Below are 26,414 nucleotides of genomic sequence, written 5' to 3' on the forward strand. Positions count from 1 at the left end.
ACACTGGTCTTATTAGTATTTAAGTTTTATATTGGGTTTTATTACTAATGTCTTCCTTTATTTTTTGCACAAATGATCGAGCTAGGCCTACTGAGTTCTCAAGAACTCAGGCCGAAGTACTAGCCTAGAGCGTGAAGTCACTGAAGTTGTTGCTGCTGATAACGACCTGTTGGGCCTAACATTCTTCTTGCCCAAAAAATGAGTCCAATTCCTCTTCCTTTATCACTTTACATAAATGCGTTGTTGGTTTTATGTGTATATGACCATGAAAATATTGAGTGAATGCTTTCTCTTTTATCACCTTTGAATTACTTTAGAACCAAGTTTTAAACCATAAGTAAAATTAAAAAGAATTACTGTCTCCTATATTAGTTAAATAACTTCAACATTTTTTTTGCTATACAGTTTTCACTTTCATTCATACTAACCATTTTCATGAAATTTTTGAAGTTCAAAACAGATTCAAAAGTTGACTGTCACGCCCCAACAATGGGGAGCGCGACCGGCGCACAATCGAGATATCCCGGTCAAACAAGCCTATTTGATGCCTTCTATCCGACCTTACCCAAGAATAAATTGAGGATGCATACCATTCGTAAGACAATGAGAGGATTTCATGAACAACATCAATTTCATTACCATTAGTTACTTCATCTATAATTCCCAAAAATGCATCACACATTTATAGTTTAGAAGTGGAAACATGTGATACATATGCAACATTTCTAGTTTGACTTTCCAAGATCAAGATACAACCCACATTATGTCTACGGAGCCTCTAATGGATACAAAAGAGTAATGTGATGGTGCCAGCAACAAGACCCCGACTATACCTCAAAACACTATACATATGAAACAAAAGGTACAAGACCCCGATAAAAAGTGGGGCTCACCAAGTTAGCTGAGAAGATGGTGTATTGCTATCACTGATCGATGCCGCTTGCTGTGGAACCACCTGCATCTATTAAAGATGCAGCACCCCCGGTAAAAGGGACGTTAGTACATATGGAATAGTACTAGTATGTAAGACTAACCACCCTCTCAATGAATCGGGTAAAAGTACAAGGAGAAAGAAACATGAAATCAATGAGAGCCTCCAATAATATTAAAGCATCAAGTTAAGAGAAAGATAATTTTTCAAGTAAATATCAATATTTTTAAATTGGGAGATATTTAGTACCGATACACCACCGTGCTTTTAGCACGGAGTACGATCTCAGCCTGATCGACTAAGCTGTCTCACCCCAAGATCGTTGTGATGGTAAAATTCCTTATCATCAATTGACTTATGGTGACCTCATCAGTATAATTAATGTCGTAGGTCTAGAACTCTGCACTGACATTAAGCTGAAACATCAGCTCAAAAAAGAGTGATCCTCCTCTAGATGAGAGTTAGGCAGTTTTTGCCAAGACTTTGGATTTACCTCCATTTCTGCCCCTTCTACCCATTCTTCCAAAAGGGACAAAATCCAAATCCTATAAGAAAAGGCATCATAGCAAATCACATAAAGATTCCGAGAAAACACCCAAAATAAAATTCAAGTTTCGCAGACCTTCTAAGAATTCTAACACTAATGTTTGTTAGAACTGTGGAAAAATTGATCATCGATCCAATGAATGAAAATCAGACAAGAAGAAAAGGAAAATCAATCTTCTAGAAATCAGTGAAGAAGCCAAGAAAGAGCTTTATTCCATACTCGAAGAAGTCGATTCATACTCCTCAGGAGATTCTGGTAGTGACATAAACATCACCTACGAAACAGACTCTAGTCATTCTAGTGGAGAATGCAATTGCAATAAAGCATTTTGTACCTTTGATGATCTTCCTCCCAAAATCAGAGTTTTGTCTGATAACTCTAAAGAAGCCCTCTTCGATGTCATTCAACACATCAAATTTGAAGAATCTAGAAATCGCTATCTTTTAGAACTCAAAAATCTTATCCTTAGCCATCATGAGGATAAACCCAAATCTAGGTCGGTCATTGAACCCTTCAGCATGAAGCAAATTATGTCCAGATTCGAAAAAACTTATGAACCTTCCATTTCCGATCTAAGACATGAAGTCACAGATCTTAAAGGAGAAATCCGAGACATAAAAGCCAGACTTGGAAAAGTCGAACTTGATGTCCTTACTACTCAAGTCCTTAAAGGGGATACTTCATCCGATCATATATCCGAAGAAGAACTTTCCGAAAAGGAAGAAGTCCTTCCCAATAATGATCATCTAGTAGAACCTACTGCTAAACACTTTTGTCTCACCAATAAGGCAACTTCTACTTTCAAAAGTCCAGGGATAACCGTTATTACTTCTGTTAGACCTCAGAGTCATCATATTCCTATTAAAATTGTGGTTAACAAGAATTTCGTAATTAACAAAATTGCCTTACTTGACAGTGGTGCAGATCGAAATTGCATCATCAAGGGTTTTGTTCCTACTCAGTATCTAAAAAAAGTACTTCCAGATCACTCCGCTACAGGAGAATAATTATGCATTAATTAAAAGCTTTCAAAAGCCTATATTTGTAACAATGGTATTTGTTTAACAAATGATTTTGTCATCACTGAAGATATCATTTTAGGAATTCCTTTTATCACTCAGATAAAACCTTATTTTACTGATTTAAACGACATTACTACCACCATTTTGGGAAAAGACTTACATTTCCCTTTTATAAAAACTCTTTCACAAGATGAAAGTAATTTCATTAGAAACAACACTATTTTTAGAATTAATAAACTTTCTCAACATATCACCTTTTTAAAGGATGAAATTAAAGTTTAAAAAAATGAGCAGATTTTAAAAATTCGGAGATGGTTACTAAGATAGACAATTTTCAAAGCCTTTTTGAAAAAGAAATATGCTCTGATTTTCCTAATACCTTTGGGAAAGAAAAAAGCATCTTGTTGATCTTCTATATATTGAAGGATTCAACGAACAAGTTATTTCCACTAAAGCTAGACTTATTCAAATGAATCATGAAATAATGGAAATCTGCAAAACTGAGATTTCTAATCTTTCAAAAAATATTTAGAGTATAAGAAAGCTCAAGTGAGGTATGTTGGCTAAACTTTTCTCTTAGAATTGAATCACACGATATTTATGAAAAATATATAAGTCCCGAGTGGTTCATTATAAAATTGGCTATTCCGAGTAAGATTGGGTTGAAAGATATATATTAGACAAGTATCTCAAATGCTTTATTCATGTTATGTTATCAATTGAGGATGTGTTAAAATATGAGCTGTGCATTAATAATGTTTCAACTTCAAGTCAAGTTCAAACGAAGGCTATTATGCCAAATTTTGTAAAATATATCTATGTGCCTTAGACTCTAAATTGCTCATATGTGTACTACACACCTTGATTTGAATTGTATTTGTTATTGTTGATAATGACGATGATATTTTAAATTGAAAAGGTGATCATGAAATACTAAATACGGCCAACGTACCAAGAATAATTTTATAATTTTGGACACTAGTGCCAATGAGATGAAAAGATGTAAAAGAAGTATGAAATGCGATGATTGATATAGAAAGGTTGATGTCTCAAATAAGACAACCTATCCGGTCGGGTCGTGATCGGACAACATGCCGCACACATGGTGGTGATCGTGCTGGAAATTATAATTGAAATTGTGATTGTGGTAGATGTTCCTAATGGATAGCCTAGCCGATCGGGTCGTGATCAGACTCCATGTTAAAGACAGTGGTACTGACACTGAAAGAAATTGTGGTTGTGTCTCTAATGAGATAGCCTAGCCGATCGAGTCGTGATCGGACTCCGTGCTAAGAGTACGGTGGTATTGGTATTGTGGATATTGGAATTGTGAATAATGGTATTGTGAATAATGGTATATAGATGCTAAACATCTCCCAGTGTGAGATATGGAAATTAAATTGAACACTATCTTGATCCTAAGTTGAGGTTTGATGTTGATTAAGGCTTTCATTGATATTATAATAATATTATTGTATTATTTGTCATTCTATTGAGAGGGTGTTTAGTTATACATACTAGTGTTATTCGACGGTACTAACATCTCTTTTGCCGGGGGCGCTGCATCTTTAAATGGATGCAGGTGGTTCCACAGCAGGAGATATTGATCAGTGATAGCAATACACCTTCTTCCCAGCTGAATTGGTGAGCCCCACTTCATCCCGAGGTCATGTATCTTTTGTACTTTGTATATTATGTTTGAGATATAGCCGGGGCCTTATTGCCGGCGTTATCATTGTACTCTTCTTTATCTATAGAGGCTCCGCAGACATAGTGTAGGTTGTGTATTGGTGCTGGAAAAGTAAAAATATGTTATGTTGTGGCTGTATTATTTGTCCATTTGAGACTTTAAAAATAATGAAACTATTGGTAATGAATTGGTATTATAGACATGAGTACTTTTTTGTCTAATTAATGAAAATATGTATTATCTCCAGTCGTGGATGAGTTTGGGTAGAATAAAATCTAACAGGCTTGTTCGGTCGGGTTCACTCGGTTAAGCGCCGGTCGCGTTTCTCAGTTTTGGGGCGTGACACCCATATGCCACAACTTGTCAAAAGAATCAACAATATCAATGTTTCCACAACAAATAGCCCATGGCTCTACTACAATATATACAAGAATCTTATCAATAACGAAATAAAAGTGAATAGCTCAACAAGTAAGATATCTCAACAATTTATCAACTTCGCCTCAATGTGATAACGACTTTTACAACTTCAACACCAATAACTCAACAAGAAGATATTGCATGAAATGACAACTTCAAATAAGGTAATTCAACAATTAAGGAATTAACAAGATAATAAGGAAGGCAATAACTTCAACTAAAGCATGTAAGTGCAAAATAACAAGTAAGAGATATAGTAAGTGTTAACAATGTCAAATAAAACATGTAAGGATAGATTAACGCATGTAAGGGTAGATTAACAATGAAAGTTATAACATATTATGACAATTCAATTAAAGACATGAAAACAGTCTAAATAGCCTAAATGGTCAAATACCACATATAGCCCGTGTACCCGCTCGTCACCTTGCGTACACGACTTTCGCATAACACAAATAGTACAATCAACCCAAATCCTAAGGGGTAGTTCCCCCACACAAAGTTAAGAAAGATACTTACCTCAAACAAGCCAAATCAGTCACCTAATAAGCCTTTTCCGCAAAAAATCAACTCCGGACGGTTCGAATCTAACCAAAATAACTTAATACCATAAATACAAATTACATGAAACTATTCCGGATAATAAAGATGCAATTTTTAAAAAAATCAAAAAGTCAACTCCGGTCTCGTACCTCGGAACTTGACTAAACTTACAACATCCTAACACTCATTCAATAACGAGTTCGACCATACTAAAATTTTTCAATTCCGACCTCAAATCCTCAATTTATGATTTAGAAAGTTTACACAAAAATCCTCAATTTTTCTAATTCAAAACACTAATTAAATGATAAAAATAATGATGGATTCATGAATATTAAGCAAATCCTAGTAAAAAAATACTTACCCGATCCAATCCTTGAAAATCCCCTCCAAACTCGCCCTAAACCGAGCTCTCTAACTCAAAGTGTGAAATAATACTCTAACCCACGATTTAGGATTTTAAGTTCTGCTACCCAGTTATTACACTTCGCGATTGCGGAAAGTCCCTGGCGATCGCGAAGAACAAAAAACCTCCAGTGGCAAAAACCTTCTATGCGAATGCGATATCCAAGTCATGAACGCGATGACCATTCACCCATAACTACGCGATCGTGTACTGCCACTCGCGATCGTGATGAACAAATGTGTGATATTCCCAGCCTCTCCTTCCTTCTCCGCGAACGCGTCCCCACTCCCACGTTCGTGCTGAACGACCACTCAAAGCTTCGCGATCGCATCCTTAACCACGCGAACGCATAGAACAAATTACCATCTGCCAGAATTAATCCTTCGCGATCGTGTCCCTTTTCTCACGATCACAAAAGAGGAAACCAGATGCAAGAAAAACAATAGTCCAGCAGACTCCAAAATGAGTCCGAACTTGATCCGAAACACACTCGAGGCTCCCGGGACCCCATCCAAACATACCAACAGGTCCTTAAATACGATACAAACTTAGTCGAAGCCTCAAATCACATCAAACAATATCAAAATCATGATTCACACCCCAATTCAAGCCTAATGAACTAATAAACTTTCAACTTCTAAAACTAATGCCGAATCATATCAAACCAACTCCGATTAACCTCAAATTTTACACACAAGTCATAAATGACACAACGGACCTACTCCAACTCCCGGAACCAAAATCTGAGCAAGGTATCAACAAAGTTAATCCTCGGTCAAACTTCTCAACCTTCCAAACATTCAACTTTCCAACTTTCGCCAATTCAAGCCAAAATGACCTACGGTACTCCAAATCCAAATCCGGACATAAGCCTAAGTCCAAAATCATCATATGAAATTATTGGGGCCATCAAAACTCCATTCCGGAGACGTTTACACAAAAGTCAATATCCGGTCAACTCTTTAAATTTAAGCTTCCAACCTTGGGACTAAGTATCCCAATTCACTTCGGAATATCTCCGGAACCAAACCAACCACTCGTCAAGTCACGTTACTACAAGTGAACATAAAATAGGCGATAAACAGGGGAACGGATCTACAATACACAAGACGATCGACCGGATCGTCACATATCGTATCAAATCACACAAAAACAACCATAGTGCCAATATCATATTAAATCGCACGAAAACACCCATTGTGCTAATATCACTCATCCCTATAGCACGAAAATACACATCGTGCGTCTCTAATCCTCACCAAGTGTGTGTGTCTGCATTGCACCTCTTCCACTAAAATAGTTACACCTTTTTGTACAGATATCGGAATGATGAATGGTTCAAATTTTTGAAAATTAAATTCAAAGATCTACAACTTTGATCGAGGCATATTCACCATATTCCTTATATTTTCTAAACAAATTTCTTGCGAAATCAGGTTTAGTGCAGAAAATTACAATTTCAGCAATTCAAGTCTTTCAAAACTTGCTCGAAATGCGCCGAAACTCACCTGAGCCCCTGAAAACTCCATCCAATAATTCATACAAGTGCAAATACCATATTTAGACTTGTTCAAAGGCTCAAAACACCCACAAAAATATCACAACAAAGAATTGAGGTTCAAATTGAATAGAATTTTTCTTAAGTTGTTAAATTTTTATTCTTTTCAAAAGAGTGTCCATATCACATTAGACATTACAGATTACCTTTAAAATTTGCACACAAGTTCACTTAAACTATATAGAGCTATCTAAAGTCTCAGAGCACTAATCGAAATCAAATAACATCAAAGTCAACTCTTGGTCAAACTTATGAACTCTTAAGTTTTTCAAATTGCCAACTTTTGACAAATGATGTCGAATCCTTCTAGGAACATTCAAAATCCAAAACGAATATGCGTACAATTTCAAAATTATCATACGAATCTATTGGATTCATCAAAACCCGATTCAAGTCTGTTTACTCAAAAGTCAAACTTTGGTCAACTCTTACAACTTAAAGCTTCCAAAATGAGAATTAGTCTTCCAAAATACTCCCGAACCTTTTGGAAGTCAAACCAACCATGAACACAATTCATAAAACTATCAAATGAACCTATTCAATATCTCGAATTACAAAATAAAATGCTAGAACTCAAAACGACTAGTTGTGTCGTTACACTCTATGATAGAGATAGTTGTATTCGATGGACCCACACATTTTCAAAATCGAAGTACATGTATCTGGGGCTATTCAGTCTAGGAATTCAAAATTTTATACAGCAGGTACACAGTTCAGCCTATCATATTACTCCATTTATCTTGAAATGACCAGATTGCCCTCTGAATCCCAAGCAAGCATGTGATGTGACATGCTATCTGCTTATTCTCCCTTATTAGATAGTAGAATATTTGATATTCTAATGAAGTCATGTTACCCCGAGGAAATTACTAATGACCAACAAAAGAAATTGAAAAGTAAAAAAAGAAAAAAGAGAAATAGCAGAAAAAGACAAAAGAGAGGGTGTGCTGTGTAAATAGGAAAAACTTGGAGTGGGATTGTAAACTGCAAAGTTGTGCATTATGGACCAAAATCTTAATTTAGAGGAGACGCCTTAACAATAATTTCCCCATTACGGCTTTACCCAACTGGACCCATTATTGGAATATCTATTTCCACCTCTACCGGATTACCCGTCTGTTTTCTTGCGTTGTGTTGGGATCTCTTCAAAGGAAAAATCTCAATTTTTAGTCATAGATAATAAGTGTGAGATCCATCAACTTGAAGGTGTGTGCATGGGTATTCAAACAGAAGCAACACCTCTTCTTGAAGATGGGATTCTAGAGGTTCCAATTTCTCCTTATTTACTTGTGTTTTTTTTTTTTGGCACACTTTATATTGAATAGTATATTATTTGGGAAGTCCATTCGGGGGGTTCGATGCTTTTTCTTTATTAGGAGTAGTGTTTTCTTTAAGAAGGCAAAATTTGTGTTTGGCTGATCTTCTTTTCATTTTGTTTCCTCTTTGGTCAAACTTTAAGGAATTTTCATTTTGTATTAAGCTAACTCTGCTGGGAATTTGTTAATATAACAAAGACTCTGCCATATTTTGCTAGTTTCCTAGTTCTATACCCTACTATTGGAAAAGTGAAAAGGTGGATTGAGTAGAAAATTAAACTAGAAAGAGAGCTCATTACCTTAAATTGGAAACAAGTGGAAGTCCTAATAAATGGATTCCCAATCTAGGCAGTTGAAATTAAGTGTAGGAGCAATATGAACCAATAGAGACAAGGGCGTAAGCAGAACTTTTTGTATGCTGTGTCGACATTTAAAAAAGTAAATAAAAGAATAATTACCTATATAATAAGTATAATATTAACCAAACATAATATATTAATAAAACACAATTTAAGCACCAAATAACCATACAAAAATCCAAGAAGACGGGGCTCAAAAATCATAAGAAGAACATGTATGCTAGGAGATTCGGACACATGACCTCTTCAAGAGAATGGAGGCAACTGACCGAGAGAGCTAAAGTGCAAGTTGTCATTTTTAACAAAATTTTATATTTATATACTATTTTACATACATATAATATATTTACTAAATTTTTCGACGTACAACCAAGGTGATTCCGCCCCTGAACAGAGATGATATTTTATTATACTTGTATTGTAATTGATCATTACCGAGTAAGTCTCTTCCTTCAAACAGTACAAAAGCATCATTCTCAAGAAATAGGACCCATTGTTGATAAAAAGTGCATACTGGAAAAGATTTAAACATGAAATTGATGTATTCTCAACAGTCCTTTCATCTAATTTTTTTCAAGGAAAAGCATTAAATGATGTTCCTAAATTTTTTTAGACTCTACACTGTTCAAACCCCAGATTCTACACTGTTCAAACCCCAGTCTCTATAATCCTTTTGGCATGAAAATAATCTGTCACATCTTTTCTCCGTCTTTGCTCAGTGGTTATCTGTGAAGATTTGTGATTCCACAAAATATGAAATAAAGAATTGACTGGAGAAGGAACGAGGTGAAATAAGTTCTTAATTAAAAAAAAACAGTGAAACTATTTGGCGAGGCCCCTTTAGTTTCATTGGTCTTCAAACTTAGCTGCTGTATATTTTTTTAATTATATAGATCTTTGTTTTACAAAATTGAGCTGGCCATGTATAAGTACTCTGGCTCTTCCACATGTCAAAGCATGGAGTCTATCATTCTTATTTAATATAGAAGATGATAAGCAGATGTGAATGTGATTCGCTTCAAGTTTCTTTTCTTGATAATTTCCTATTTTCAGGATGAGAATAGTGGACTCTACACTGGAGATGGTTCTGTTGATATCAAGGGTAATCCTGTTTTGAAGAGTGAGACTGGGAACTGGAGAGCTTGCCCCTTCATTCTTGGTACGTCAGACTCAGATTTCGCTTTTCTCACTCTGTTTTATAGTGTGAGTGATTTGCTTGCTGACCTTGGTGTCAGGTAATGAATGCTGTGAACGTTTGGCATACTATGGCATTGCTACTAATCTTGTTACCTATCTTACCACAAAGTTACATGAGGGAAATGTCTCAGCTGCTAGAAATGTCACCACTTGGGCAGGCACTTGTTCCCTAACTCCCCTAATTGGAGCTGTGCTAGCAGATGCATACTGGGGAAGATATTGGACAATTGCTACCTTCTCTACGATCTACTTCATAGTAAATATCTCACTTTCACTTTACAGAAAATACAAAATTTATGGTGTGTGTAAGATGGTTTTAACATTATCTCCTTGTGACTTGCATATTCATATTTTGTCATTTTCCCTTTCCTACCGGAGAGTTTCTCTGACATAACTAACTTCAATCTACTCATACTTGTTTAGTTCCCATTCCTTGGGGAATGCCAAAACTTAATTTTGATGTTTTCCTAGAAATAGTTGAGACTGTATTGGTTAGGGAAAAGGTCTGAATTTGTTCCTATACTAATTGCTAACCCCCCCCCTCCGGGGTTAAATTTTTGGTTCACTCATACCCTTGCCATTAGCAAGTCGTGTCGTATTCTTGCCATTAACAGAGCTCTAAGGCTAAAAGGGTGGACTCGACGTATCCAAATTCTTCAAGGAAAAAGGTCTAAATTTAATCCTTAACCTTTGACAATGGATTAAAATTAAACTCAGGTTGGAGCTTTGTAACGGTCAAGGTCAGAAATGAGATTTTTTCCTAATGGCAGGAGTAATATTATACCAGAAGTCTAACAGAGTGCAAAGTTACTCAATTTTGGAATGTACAGGGGAAAATTTGACCTTTTTCCCTCTTTATATTAATTAGGAAGCTCAACGTAAGGTCTGGCTAATGGTGTTGTGGGCCTTCACCTTTTCCTCGATCTTGGTGAATCTTATTCTTCTACAATTTGGTGAAACAGAAGACGTACTGGTGCAGGCCGGCCATTCAACTTTGCGGTTAATCTTATGCAGACATTTAGATGACAATCAAACTGAATTTACACCTTTGATAACCTGTTGTGTATCAGTTAGTTTGTCATTCCTATCTGGAACATTAGGATAGACAATGGAATGACATTCCTAGGGAACTTTAGATATCTGGAAATATTTTTCGATCCTATCTGCAACACAATAAATTACGGAGAAAAGAATAAAAGGAATATAGTGGAAATTACGGAGTCAAGTGATTCATATTTAACTTTTTTCATTTCTTTATCATTGGCGGGTGCAATTGTGGTACCAAATGATGTTACCTGGGTTCTAGGTTTGCATATTGTTATTGCAACTTTGAGGAAGGTAGAGACACTTTCTCGGCAAACTGCTTAAGTGCTAATTTCCTGTTATGACTGGTCCAAATAGATCTGCTTTACCCTGAGGATAGTACACTACTTTATGAAACTCGAGACAAGAGCTCTGCAATTGAAGGAAGCCGAAAGCTGTTGCACACTGATGAACTGAGGTACTAATATTTTTCTTATTGCCAAAGAGAATATTTTTATATTCCACTCTCTTCTCCTGTGTTCTTTTCAATCTTCACTTCAGTATGTTTACTTCACTAGATAGTGATTATTTGGTGTATATTTTCGAAAGAATCTCAAATTTCACTTAGCATATTTTCGAAAGAATCTCAAATTTCACTTAGCATATTTGTGCAGCCTTGCTTTTTGGAATGTGTAATCTTTCATTCCTCTCCTCTGTTGTTCTTTATTTCATATTCTTGATGGTTTATGGCTATCTTTTAGTTCTCTTGTTCATATTATCTAAACACACGGATTTGTCTTTTTCTCTCTAACATGTAGTGATTCAAAGCTTAATGATATCTTCATATAAAGTGAACAAAATCAGTTTATGCTACATGGCCAAACTTCTTAGCCGCTTGGACAACCATTGCAAAAAATTTATAAAACTTTTCTTCTGAAAAAAGAAGTTTGGGTAAAAAGAAACCGTGTTTGGATATTTTTTATTTTTATTTTTTATTTTTAAAAGATCTGAGCGTTTTCTGAGGCCTTCTTTAAACATGACTTTCTTAGCTTGTCAAACTTTCTCTCCTTCACTAAGAAAGTTATCCGATAAGCAAGATCTTTAATTGATGTGCTTGAATAAGGTTGACCAATTCTAACTACTTGGAGCTATTGAGAAGATAATTTTTGAACCTTGTAATCTTACATTATAAAGAAAATTTGTTCTCTCGCCCTTCTTTCTATTCTTCGATTTTAGATGATAAGAAAGGAATGGAATTTCTGTTCTTGGAGCCAAAGTCGATGAAGAAGAAGTTTTCTTGGACACCCTCAAACCACTTCTTTCAAAACCAGTTCTTCGGAAAAAAAAACTCAAAGAAACACGTTTTGAAAAGTAGGCTTTCAAAACAAATTCCATGGAAAAATGCCAACTTAATTTTGTGGTAAATTTTCTATGGATTACCCAATTTCTTTATCATAATGCTTCTTTCTCCTATTTACCAGTCATTCTACTTAGATTTTTTTAAATGTGGGGAGATGATCATCTGACTTCTTTTGACAAGGTTATGCATTTTCTCTTGTGTTTATTTGATTTGTGGTAAGAGGTGGTCATCTGGCTGCTTTTGACTAGGATATGCCTTTTTTTCTTTTTGGTGTTTATTTGTCATTTTGCAACAATGAAATGTCGGATCCCTAATGGCATCAATGCAGTTCATTACTCTGCTGATAGTGGTTTTAGGTCAAATATGACTTCAAAGAGATGTCAACTTGATGCTGAAAAGGTAAACAATTTACAGTAAAAAATAGAGTTGATGTAGCGTTTCGCTACACTACCTTTCTTAATTAGATCAACTAAGCATTGTTTACATCTAGTTGCCATCTTTTTCAGCATTCTTTTTTATCAGTTTATGTGTATAATTAAACACAAGAGTATTTATCTATACTAAATTCTAACACCAAATGTTGATCGGCATTTTTATCCTTCATAAGTGCATCCATGTTGGATAAAATTGTAATACAATTAATTTAAAACTTCATTATTTCCTCTCATTCATTGTTGATCTCTTAAATTAATTAAGGAATTTCATTATTTCCTTGTATAGTGACTTTTTAATGAACAAAAAGCTTCACTATTTCCTTTTATGGTGGCTTAATGAAAGCAGTAAATCTCTTTTCAATATTCAAGTTCTTTTTTTTCCCCAACTTTCCAAGTTAGCATTAGAAGTGAGAAACATTCCAAAATACACAAATAATCTGTAAAATAGTATGTTTATGGTGTGGGTATTATTCTTTAGAAGATTATGTGGAATTAGTTCTTTGGGTGTGATTAATATGGCTCTTTGAGTGAGTTTACTCTGACATGCTAAATTTTTCAATAGTGCATAAATTGAAGTTACGTGAAGATTTTGTCATAAAAATGCATAATTGCAAACATATGAATTATTTTTTATTTCTTTGATAATTATTCATATTTCTATTTCTTGGAAACTAAGGTTGCAAGGATTGTAAGCATCGAAACTTCTTGTTGTTGCGTGCTTGGTTAATTTTCACTTTGAGACTGTTTTCCTCCTTTATTCTCTTAGTAAATGGCTCCTTGGCATTTAGGTACTTGGTGTTGTTATATTTTACTGGGTCGTTGTTGTTGTTGTTGTTGTTGTGTTGTTATATTTATGCACTTACACCTTTAACAATTGGTACTTATTTTTTCGGGCATATCATTTTGTCCCAAGATTATCCTGTGAGAAATAATACACGGGAAAACATTCTATTGATTTATTAACAATGATACAATGAGCCCTATATATATAATACATGTTCTACTCCTACTACATATGTGACTAGGTTTATTTACATATAACTATTTAACATTCCCCCTCAAGCCGGTGCATACAAATCATATGTACCGAGCTTGTTACATATGTAAATAATACGAGGACCAGTGAGGGACTTGGTGAAAATATCTGCAAGCTGATCATTCGACTTCACAAACTTTGTATTGTTGTAGCAAATATCTCCTGAGAGTATTTTCTCTGACGAAGTGACAGTCAATCTCAATGTGTTTAGTTCTCTCATGGAATACCGGATTTTACACAATATGGAGGGTAACTTGATTATCACACACAAGTTCCATCTGACTGATTTCACTAAATTTCAACTCCTTGAGCAATTGTTTGATCCAAACTAGTTCACATGTTGCCATAGCCATTGCTCGATATTTTGCTTCTACACTAGACCGAGCAACCACATTCTGTTTCTTGCTCTTCCAAGACACCAAATTGCTTCCTACCAAAACACAATATCCAGACGTAGAACGTCTATCAGAAAGTGATCCTGCCCAATCAGCATCTGAGTACCCAACAATCTGCTCATGGCCTCGATCCTCAAATAATAACCCTTTGTCTGGAGCTTACTTTACATACCGAAGAATGCGGACAACTGCATCCCACTCAACACTCACATGAAAGGAAATGTCTGATCTAGTCACTGTGAGGTAATTTAATTTAATTTAATCTGCAGCTTGTCATTCCTGTCTCCTCAAGAATGTCTAAGGCAAACTTTCGTTGTGAGATCACAATACCTGAGCTAGACTGAGCGACCTCAATACCTAGAAAATACTTTAATCTGCCTAGATCCTTAGTTTGAAAGTGTTGAAAGAGATGTTGCTTCAACTTAGTAATACCATCCTGATCATTGCCGATAATAACAATATCGTCAACATAAACCACCAGATAAATATAGAGATTTGAAGTACAATGCCGATAAAACATAGAGTGATCAGCATCACTATGAGTCATGCCAAACTCCTGGATAACTGTGTTGAACTTACTAAGAAAGATACATTTGAGAGCACGGGGAGCTAACTTATCTTTTTCGGGAGCTAAGTTATGAACGAAACATGTGCTCCCAAACACACGAGGAGGAAAAGAGTATAAGGGTGACTGAGGAAACAATACCGAATACGGAATCTGACTATAGAGGGAAGATGAAGGCATCTGATTAATCATATAACAAGCCGCGAGAACTGCATCGCCCCAAAAACACATCGGAACATGAGAATCAATTAGAAGTGTGCGAGCATTTTCAATGAGGTGTATATTCTTTCTCTCTGCTACTCCATTCCGCTGAGGGGTATAGGGACGAGATGTCTAATAAATAATTCCTTGAGAAGTCATAGACTGCTGAAATTGAGAGGATAAGTATTCTAAGGCATTATCACTACGAAAGATATGAATAGAAACGCCAAATTGGTTTTTTATTTCAGCACAAAACTCTGGAATATAGAAAACAACTCAGAACGATCTTTCATTAGGAAAATTCAAATACATCTTGAGTAATCATCAATGAAATTAACAAAATAACGAAATTTAAGGTTGAACTGACTCTACTAGGACCCCATATATCAGAATGAACTAAAGAAAAAACAGACTCTGCACGACTCTCAACAGTACGCGAAAAAGTGGCTCGGGTATGTTTCCCAAGTTGACACGACTCACAATCTATTGTAGACAAACTAGATAAACTAGGCACCATATTTTGAAGCTTGGATAAACTTGGATGTCCTAAACGTCTGCGAATTAGGTCTGGAGAATCTATAACTGGACATGCTGTGGAAGGATTGAGTGAGTCAAGGTATTAAGGGCCTTGCGATTCACGCCCTGTGCCAATCATCTGTCCCGTACTGCGGTCCTGCATAACAAAAAAGTCATCAATAAAGTATATACCACAATGGTGGGCACGAGTCAACCGACTAACCGATGCAAGATTACAAGGACAACCAGGGACATAAAGAACAGAATCTAAAGACAAAGGATAAGGGATTAGCTTGTCCAACTCCTTTTTCTTTTGTTTGGACTCCATTGGCTAAAGTAACATTAGGAAGAGACTATGGATAAATAATATTTGACAAAAGTGACTTATTACTAGAAATATGATCAGAGGCGCCTGAGTCTATGACCCACGGTCCAAGAGTAGACTGGGAAATACAAGCAAAGGAATTACCAGCAACAGAAGTATCAGTCTGAGCAACTGAGGCTAGTTGTGGAGGTGTCTGCTTACTTGCTCGACACTGAGGGAACTCATTATATTCCCCTTCAGATAAAGAAAACCTCTGATTACCTGTAGTCTCTGTTTGAGCAACATGAGCATTTTTAGGTAGTCGACCATGCAAAGAGTAACACACCTCACGGATGTGTCCAACCATTACAATAAGAACACTTGGGTCGAGACCTTCCAAAATGACCTCTATTCTCCATGGTCTGAGATTCCCAACTTTCCACTGTTTTGGGATGCGACTTGCGAGAACAGAGGACTCAGCTATCTATGATGAGATCACTATGTGACTGGACGCTGCAGCAAGGCGAAGTAATCGAGAGAATAGCTCATCAACTGTAGGGACAGTCGGGCTAGCCAAAATCTAGTCACACACTGAATCAAGGTCATTAGGAAGTCCAACGAGTGTTAGAACTAGAAACATTTTTTGTCGTTGCTTTTGTTACTTTTCAACACTAGCAGAAATTGGCATCAACTTCTCAAATTCCCCCATGATTGCCTGTACTTGTCCCAAGTAAGTTGACATATTCAATTCTTGTTTCTTCAAATTTGTCATCCGCGATACCACATCACAGAAACGAGAGATGTCATTAGTGTATAAAGTACGAGCATTTTCCCAAACTAAATGACATGCATGGAATGGACGAAACAAAGGCATCAACTTGGAATCAATAGATCACCACAAGATACTACATAACTGAGCATCGATCTTTTCCCACTGTACTTTGGCCTTTTCATCTCCCTCACTAGCCTTTTTGGTTAAGTGATCTTGAACACCTTAACCTTTACACCACCACTCCACAGACGAAGGCCGAGATAAATAATTTGAACTTCCAAGTAGGGGTTCAGAAGTAATCATAAAGGCTGAATTTCCAACTCCATTGTTTTTGGAACCAAAAATATCATGTCCGAGAGACATGGTTGAATCAAATAAGTACGAAGTCACAAAATTTGGGGCAAAATTGGTCCAAAATTGTGTTAGGTCATAAAAACAGTTCAGAAGCAGCAGAAAAAATACACTGTAGCCGCCGAAAACTGGAACAGTCGCCGGAAAATAAAAAGTTGTCGGAATGTGATGAAACATGAATGGGTAGAGTCGGAAAAGCCTTGCGAACAAGTTGTCTCAAAGAGGTCAGCCAAAAAATGGCCGGAAGAGATCCCACGCGCCGACGCGTGGACCAGATCACGCCGGAAAAATTCTGATCCGATAGGCGCGTGAGAGCTCTGCTGTCGGAGATATTTGTTGGGGTTTGGTCGTCGGGGGTTGGAGGATCTTATGGTGGTGTTGGTTTTGCACAACACCGATGGAAATTAGTTTGACGTAAATCTGCCCTAGAAAGTCGCCGGAAATTGATGCACGGCGACTGTGTGGCTTTCCCGGATGTGTCTCACTCACGCTCTGATGCCATGTGAGAAATAATACACGGAAAAATATTCTATTGATTTATTAGCAACGACAATGAGCCCTATATATATAATACATGTTCTACTCCTAGTACATATGAGACTAGGTTTATTTAATATTTACATATAACTATTTAACATATCCTTTATGTCTATACAAGTAGTGTTGCTGCCTAATTATTGATTCTGATTCTTTAGAAAATATTTTATAATTTGAACAATTTATCAGTCATTAATACTCCATCAGTTTCAGTTTATGTGAACCTATTTCTTTTTTGGTTCGTTCAAAAAAGAATGATCCTTTTCTAAATTTGAAAACAATTTAGCTTAAACTTCCAATTCTACCTTTAATGAGAAGCTTTTATAACCACACAAATACTCTGGACCCCTTTTTGACTTGTTTAGGACCACAAATTCAAAAAGTCTTCATTTTTTCTTAAACTCCGTGCCCCGTCAAACAAGTTCACATAAATTGGAACGGAGGGAGTATGATTCTCAAAGGAATTTGTTTTTGATAAGATGATTCTTGAAGGAATTATATCTTATTTTTATTTGGTTGTATTTTTGTTAGTGGTGTATTTTTAAAAGGTCATTATCTTGACATACAATTTTTTTTAATGATTCACACAGGATAATACGTGCAATGCAGTAACCAAAAACTAGTTCTCTGAAAAATGCTTTAAGTGCACTTATCACAAGGCAGAAGCAGCTATCTAGTGAAGCCCCTAGTAATTTCGCCACAATCCTCAATGCATCTCATGCAACATAAAATTGAACTTGCTGCATCTTCTTGCAATTATACTTCTCTTGCTATCTCGAGAAAGTGCTACTAGTATTTTGTTAAGCAAAGTACTGGTTTGTTTTAGCTTTGGAAATTATCCACCTTCCATTTTCCTGCAAGGGTTAGCGTTAGTGTGCTTTTTGATCTTCTAACATTATCTTCTTCAGATGCCTTGACAAAGCTGCTGTAGTTTCAGACGCCGAATTGAAAACTGGGGACTATTCAAATACTTGGAGGCTTTGTACTGTCACGCAAGTTGAGGAACTGAAAATTTTGATCCGCATGTTCCCAATATGGGCAACTGGAATAGTCTTTTCTGCTGTTTATGCACAAATGTCTACTATGTTTGTGGAGCAAGGGTCGGTGATGGACACTGCCATTGGTTCCTTCAAAATTCCTGCGGTCTCCCTTTCAACTTTCGATACCATCAGTGTTATTGTGTGGGTAACAGTCTATGATAGAGTCATTGTTCCAATCGCAAGGAGGTTTACTGGAAAGGAGAGGGGATTCCCCGAATTACAGCGAATGGGAATTGGCCTTTTCCTTTCAGTGTTGTGCATTTCAGCTGCTGCTATTGTTGAGATCAAGCGTCTACAACTTGCAAGAGACCTTGATTTAGTGGATGAAGCCGTTGCAGTACCTCTCAGTATCTTTTGGCAGATTCCTCAATATTTTATATTGGGAGCAGCTAAGATATTTACATTCATTGGGCAGCTTGAGTTCTTTTATGATCAATCACCCGATGCCATGCGTAGCTTGTGTAGTGCGTTGTCGCTGATGACTACTTCTTTGGGGAATTACCTGAGCTCTTTCATACTGACTCTAGTAACATCCATAACAACTCAAGGTGGCAAACCTGGATGGATTCCAAACAACTTGAACAGTGGGCATCTCGATTATTTCTTCTGGCTCTTGGCTGCACTTCGCTTCTGCAACTTAGTAATCTATGTTTTCTGTGCCAAAATGTATAAATCCAAGAGGGCATCCTAAGTCCAAGTTGGTTTTACCACCGTCTATGCTTCAAAATGAAAACTTGACGTGATAATTGACTCTTATGTGAAAGAAAACATCTCTGTGCAAGTCACAAGCTAAACAAGTTAGAAATTCTGTACGTTAAACTTTCAAAATCTTTAATGTATATATGAAAGGTGCAAGTGCTCGGAGTTGAACTAACATCATATTATTCTTTCAAAGTTGCTTTGCTGCATCCCTCAACGTTTCCACTATTCAAATTATGGCTGCTGCTTTTGCAAATTTCCCTTGTTCCATGGCCTTGGTACTTTTAAATTTTCCTTTCGACTCTTGATTATGCCTTTTCTGAGAGAGAGAGAGAGAGAGAGAGATTCTCACCTGAACAAGGGTGATTCCTATATAAGACTTATTCACCTTGGCCACTCAATATACCAAATCACATTCAAGTTTGACGCTAGTTGAAATTAGCGTACTAAAAGCCAACACTAACAATAAACGAATTAACATCACCAACACTAACAATAAAGAAATTAACTTATGGGAACGCTATGATGATGAAAAAGTGACCCCAAGACCATAAGAACACACGTCAAATTAAAACCAAAATAACATTCTTAAGAAAGAGCAAAAGGAAGATGATGTTTTACATGGGTGACTCAGTTCATATATAATCCTTCATCGAGCCCACAAAGAACTCTGGCTAGATGAAAGAGAGGAGCAACTTAAGATACTGAGATTATTTAAATAATAATTAAAAAATGAACAAGGAGGAGGGGTAAATTCATCTGTTAAAACCAAAACCAAGGCAAGCTTTAGCTAAAAGAACCCCTTTGTTTTGCCTACCCAGAGGACAAGAAATATATATACGAGAACGACATCATGTATACACAGAAAAAAAGACTGAAGCTATCAAATAATGCCCCATTCAACCTTCATTTTAGTTTAATAATCAAGTCTAAGTATGCTATAAATAATCCTTTATATTTTGATACTATAAAAATTCAAGTTTCATTTTTGGATGAAGTTACATGATATAACTTTTATTAGTTTAATAGTTTACTCAAGAGTTACTCAATAAATCTTGGAATTGCGGGAGGGGTGGATGTTACAGATGATGAATCAATTTCTTTTATATGTCTGTCACTTTATCTTTGTTAGTGTGATCTGCCAATAATAATAGATGAATCAAAAACTTTTCATTCTAACTTTTTCTTTTAATTCAAATTGAGATTTTGCCAATCCTCCTATTTTATTTTGCAAAATCTGAAACTTAGGTAAGTGCTGTTTAAACTTATGTATAAAAAAATATATTTCATTTAATTCAGTCCCTTCATGCTTACTATAACTAGTTATTTTGATTTTCTATTAGTGACTTTGACTATAACCTTACCTCTATTTATTGGTCTGAGTAAGATACGACTTATTTAAACTGAATATTTAAAATGAACAATTCATAAAAAAATCCTTTTGTGGGATTACATGTATTTTATATTACTTACTTTATCATTTATCAATTCATGTTCATTCTCATTGAGATTCTTATCAATTTGGATTAATATTTAGGTACCGATAAAAATGACTGAATTTTTTCTATTTGGAATCGTGTTAGGTCGGATACCTATCACTTTGGCTAGATTATTTGTAACTGCATATTTACAATATAGGCTTGGTGATTAGCCGGTCCTTTGATTAATTAACATCTCTTTTTGATTGATCTCCTCCTTTCTTTAATTCACAGGCACCAGAGGTCAACTTTTAATTGTTGTGAAAGTTATTGAATGAATCTGTTTTATTCTAATTCGATCTAAGAAGAAAAAAATCACGTTGTGTAGGATTTAAACCTATAACATTGGATTTTGGAGACCCATGTTCTACCGAACTGAACTAAGAACGCTTTCTTATCAGAACAGATAAGGCCGTAAACAAAAGGACTCTTTTCATAAACCCCAATATATTTTGTATATACATATTATGATAGCACGATAAAATCAAGCATTATGTCCAATTTAAAACGATCTCAATGTCACGACCCAAAACCCCATCAAAGGCTGTGATGGCGCCTAACCAGCTCGCTAGGTAAGCCAACACTCAATATCAATAAAAGAATCCAATTATTAAACTATCTAACTGTTTCATGATGTAAATAACAATGTGGAATAAATCACAATTCAATATTATAATTACATAATCAATGATAAGGTCCAAACACGACCACAACCGTCTACAACGTTCAAAACTCGGTGTCACTATATCATGAGAATCTAATAAGTGCAACTAGAATCAACTGAATAAACACATATGTCCTGAAAAGAAATATATAGACATAAATAGATAAGTAGGGAAAGGGGACTCCATGTGCTGCGAATTGGTTATGCCAAGCAGTTCATCACGAAGCCTCCAATAACACTCTTACTCAGCTCAAGGATACCGCAAATACCAGTCTCAAAACCTGCACAAAATATGTAGAAGTATAGTATGAGTACAAACCACGGTACCTAGTAAGTATCAAGTCTAGCCTCATCGAAGTGGTGGCGAGAGTTCCACTTCGACACCTACTAACAACTCAATAAGCATATGAAGTGTAACTGTCACGGGCCCAAATCCTTACATTGGGTAGCGGCACATGCTCGCCCATGCGGCGCCCGCGGACTCCCCTCGCCGCGGGCCAGCCTTCTTCTTGTCCCAGGATTTCCCAAGCACGATCCTGTGTCTGTCTGTGGGACTCGCCCTCAGGCTCGACCCAACCTGTGCCGCCCGTAAGATGCCTAGGCCGTTGGACCTAGACATGTCGTGGCGCTTCATCTTAGGATCAGAATCCATGCGCGCATTGGGGGATTGGCTTAGGACATGCCTTGTCCTTAGCCCAAGACTGAGCATCGCTCCCGCGTGCACAGCCCAATCCTCAAGCTTGACACTCGCCTAGTGCATCCGCGACTAGCTCGTGCCTCGCCCGAGTAAGGCAACCTTTAGCCTTGGCCATTATCATGCGCCTCTTTCGTGCCATGCCCATACATAGCCCTCTTGCAGCACGCTTCCATTCCGAAGTAGTGCAGTGTCGCCCACACCTGCACCTTTAGGTCAACGGACCCTTGCTTGCATGGTTGAACCAAAGCCATGCTCACAAGTCGACACATGATGCCCCTATGACAGGTGCGTCAAGTATCCAATCGGCATGGAGGTCTCATTCTGACATTCGGCAGCCCGCGGGGCTGGCCGTTCCACACATCGAGCCTACAACACCACTTTGATGCCCAACGCAGGCCCGAAGGCGTTGCACCGCCCATAGAGTTTCCCTAACTCGTATGGGTGCCTTCGATACTCCTTTTGAGTCATCTAGGCAGGCCCTTGAGGTTGCCCCCAAGGTAGCTCGTTCTATGCGGCTCGGTGGCAGCACGCATGGGGGAGGCAGGTCGGAGCTTTCATCACCTATACCCCCCTTATATATGCTTAAAATTAAAAAGCCCAAGTTGCCCGAGTAGACTGCTCTACGTCAGACCATCAGAAGGACCTTTTCTCACCAGTTCTTGGCCGAAATCACAACTCCAAAATGCGAGTTGTGACATCCTCCCACACTCATAATGTCATCGTCCCCGATGACACATCATGGCTTAAGACATCCCGGAGTCTGCCCCCTCAGGTATGCCCATTCAAGCTCCCTTTGTCCTGTGGGTTGGACTTCCTCGAAGTCCTTTCTCAAAAGGAGTCGTGCCCCATGCACTTCTCCCCCAAGTATCTTCCAAGCGTGCCTCTGCACTTCACCTCCATTCAGTGTTCACTTGGAAAGTGCCTCCGCACTTGCACCCTCTGACGTCTAACTTTGTGATTGACCCACACTAGTCAAATCACACCATGACCCTCACGGCCTTCATGTCCGTCTGAAGCTTTCCTTCACAGTTTAGCACATCAATGTGCTCTTTTGACGCCGCTCCCGTAGCCTTAAGATGCCCTCTTTGGCATGGCTCCCGTAGCATTAAGACACCCTTTTGGCATAGCTCACGTAGCATTCCGCTCCCGTAGCCTTCAATTGCCTTCACTACCTTGAAGATGTGTTCGCTTCCAGACCCACGACTTTGCCCATATGCCTCTTGCATAGGCGAGATCCTCTCACACTCAATGTGGAGGATACATCTTAGCACTGTCGTCCCACTTGGCATTCGGCCAGCACTTGGGATGATCTTTGGTGAGTACTACATTCCCAAAGTCATAGCATTACCGCCTTTCCGAACAAAGCTCTTTGTTTTCCAGTTGTCACTTCCTCAGCAAGTAGCCAATGCTCCCGGTAGTAGTTCAATACTTGCCCTATAGACAGGCGCCCTCTTGGCCCTGCTAGCACGGCTTCCCGGTTCGGTGTGCCTCGCACCTGGACACTCTCGGTCCCCGATCATTCGACATACCCCTTTCCAGAATGATGACACCTTCTAACTTGGAAACTTGCCCCATTTCGAAGCTTCGCTATACCCTCGAATCCGTCTCCTCACCTTGGCAATGCCCTCAGGCAACCCAAAGTTTTCTCTCGAAGGAAAGACACTCAACATGATGCGTTGCACGCATCCTTGGCAAGATCTCCACTATGATCATGCCCTAAATTTATAGTCCATGGCTCCCACTCTTCGCAATATGGTTGCACGACCTGGCAAACATGGCTTTCTCTTGGCCATCCGACTCATCGGCATATCACCTCATTCAGTAGCACCTTAGACTCATGAAAGACAATGGAATTACCCATCTCTTTCGTCGACCATCAGTATCGGGTTCTCGATCTTTGGTGGCATATGAACATCAATCTCTGCTTTGACGTGATCTCAGCACTGACATCCAAAATGCACTCGCCATATCCACCCTTTGCCTTGACGTTGTGCCATGTTATAGTATGGCCTTAATCAGCTCTGATACCAAGTGTCACGGGCCCAAATCCTTATATTGGGTAGCGGCACCTACTCGCCCATGCGGCGCCAGCGGACTCCCCTCACCGCGGGCCAGTCTTCTTCCTGTCCCAGGATTTCCCAAGCACGATCCTGTGCCTGTTAAGATGCCTAGGCCCTTGGCCCTAGACATGTCGTGGCACTTCATCTTAGGATCATAATCCATGCACGCCCTAGGGGATTGGCTTAGGACATGCCTTGTCCTTAGCCCAAGACTGAGCATCGCTCCTGCGTGCATAGCCCAATCCTCAAGCTTGACACTCACCTAGTGCATCCGCGACTAGCTCGTGCCTCGCCCGAGTAAGGAAACCTTTAGCCCTTGGCCATTGTCATGTGCCTCTTTCGTGCCATGCCCATACATAGCCCTCTTGCAGCATGCTTCCATTCCAAAGTAGTGCAGTGTTGCCCACACCTGCACCTTTAGGCCAACGGACCCTTGCTTGCATGGTTGAACCAAAGCCATGATCACAAGTCGACACATGATGCCCCTATGACAGGTGCGTCAAGTATCCAATTGGCATGGAGGTCTCGTTCCGACATTCGGCAGCCCGCGGGACTGGCCGTTCCACACATCGAGCCTCCAGCACCACTTTGATGCCCAACGCAGGCCCGAAGGCATTGCGCCGCCCATAGAGTTTCCCTAACTCGTATGGGTGCCTTCGACACTCCTTTTGAGTCATCTAGGCAGGCCCTTGAGGTTGCCCCCAAGGTAGCTCGTTCTATGCGGCTCGGTGGCAGCACGCATGAGGGAGGCAGGTCGGAGCTTTCATCACCTATACCCCCCTTATATATGCTTAAAATTAAAAAGCCCAAGTTGCTCGAGTAGACTGCTCTACATCAGACCATCAGAAGGACCTTTTCTCACCAGTTCTTGGCCGAAATCACAACTCCAAAATGCGAGTTGTGACAGTAACACTCCGTAAATTCGGATAAGTTGTAAATGCGTTAAATGGGTATTAATGCGAACTTTTAGACATGTGAAGTTCTATCGGGATGAGTATGGGTGGAAATAGTTATTTTAGAATCAAGACGGAGAGGGAGGTGCATAAAATTTGATAGAATCGACTAAGTTTATGGGAGGCCCATCTTACAGCCTTAGACAATGCAAGGCACTGTCCAGGGCATTAAACTTAGCGCCCCTGACAGTGCAAGACCGTGTAGTTTTGGTGCCTCTGATGGCGCCTCTGATGATGCCCCATGCCGACGATGTTTATCCGAGCTACTTTTATTTCCTCCTCAATTTTTAGGATGTGTACACTTATTTAAAATCCCTACTTCGTCCCCCCACACCCCGAACCATGAAACTTACTCTAGAAAGGGAAGCTCTCAAAAATCTAACTCCCCCAAGGTCCCTCCATCATCCAAGTTAAGTTCTAACAATGATTCTAAGTTAGTTCCAATTCTCCATAATCTTATTAACATGGATAAATCCTTCATATCATTAGATATTCGATCGAGACCATTGTTGAGAAAAGAAACTCTAGAACTCGAATTCAAGAGGATTAAACTTCAAAAAGGTAATGCTTCTACTCCCTAATCATTTATAACTATGAATTGATGAGTTTTTGGGAGAATAGTAGATGGGTTTGATAAAGGGAATCAAATAAACTATGCTAGAGTTTTGTGTTGTTGACTTAAGATTGTTATAATCATTTGCGTGATGAGAAATGGTACTAGTTACATATACTTTGGATTGTAGAATCAACTAGAAGTAGTAGAATGAGAATTAGGTGAAGAAAACACCATTAATGAGGGCTATGAAAACACCATTTACGCCCAAAGGGTGTTTGATAGAATTCCTATGCTACCAAAACATGAGCATTAGTGCTAACATTGGTTCCTCTTGATATATATTACCATAGATTATCGTTGAAAGATGCGACGAACATTGTGATACGCTTAAAAAGGCCAGAGTCAAGGTATGTGAGGCTAACTCTCTATGTTTGGGAATATTAATGATTCTCCCTACACTACGTTTCTTTTACAACATTACTAATTGCCTCAGAAATATAGTTAAGCTTAGTTCCTTGAATAGTTACAGAGCTTCTATTCTCTAGCTTCATAATTCGTTCATGACTTTCATTCCGAACGCTGTGAGCTCAGTGCGTAATCAATATAGACATGGGTTTGATGCCCATGAGTCTCAGTCTATATTACTCAACATGTCATAAACTGCCAAAGTTTTAGTTTTCATAATCAGTTCATGAATACATGTCTTAGTCTAGTTATATTCAGCATTTCAGTGTCATGTAACTCAATATGATTCAATATTTCAGTATCATGTATTGGAGTATGA

At 38.2% G+C, this 26,414-nt stretch overlaps 1 protein-coding gene across 1 annotated transcript; it reads left to right on the top strand.

Annotated features, from left to right (window-relative positions):
• The first annotated feature begins 8,151 nt into the window (after positions 1 to 8,151).
• LOC107759828 (protein NRT1/ PTR FAMILY 8.3-like) lies at positions 8,152 to 19,397 on the top strand. The gene is made up of 9 exons (XM_075226145.1): positions 8,152 to 8,382; positions 9,846 to 9,951; positions 10,028 to 10,294; positions 10,413 to 10,492; positions 10,604 to 10,657; positions 10,858 to 10,988; positions 11,090 to 11,295; positions 11,391 to 11,490; positions 18,392 to 19,397. Exons 1-9 carry the CDS (start codon positions 8,332 to 8,334, stop codon positions 19,212 to 19,214), a joined length of 1,818 nt encoding a protein of 605 aa, XP_075082246.1. The 5' UTR covers positions 8,152 to 8,331; the 3' UTR covers positions 19,215 to 19,397.
• Positions 19,398 to 26,414: the final 7,017 nt, after the last annotated feature.

Source organism: Nicotiana tabacum, chromosome 2, assembly GCF_000715075.1.
Source record: "Nicotiana tabacum cultivar K326 chromosome 2, ASM71507v2, whole genome shotgun sequence".
Taxonomy (NCBI): Eukaryota; Viridiplantae; Streptophyta; class Magnoliopsida; order Solanales; family Solanaceae; genus Nicotiana; species Nicotiana tabacum.

Excerpts from the sequence above, each read along its gene's own strand:
- LOC107759828 (XM_075226145.1), top strand. The coding sequence starts at position 8,332 with ATGGGTATTCAAACAGAAGCAACACCTCTTCTTGAAGATGGGATTCTA. Across the intron at positions 10,989-11,089 it reads GCCGGCCATTCAACTTTGCG|GATAGACAATGGAATGACAT; the intron begins GTTAATCTTATG and ends CTGGAACATTAG. Across the intron at positions 11,296-11,390 it reads TGATGTTACCTGGGTTCTAG|ATCTGCTTTACCCTGAGGAT; the intron begins GTTTGCATATTG and ends TGGTCCAAATAG.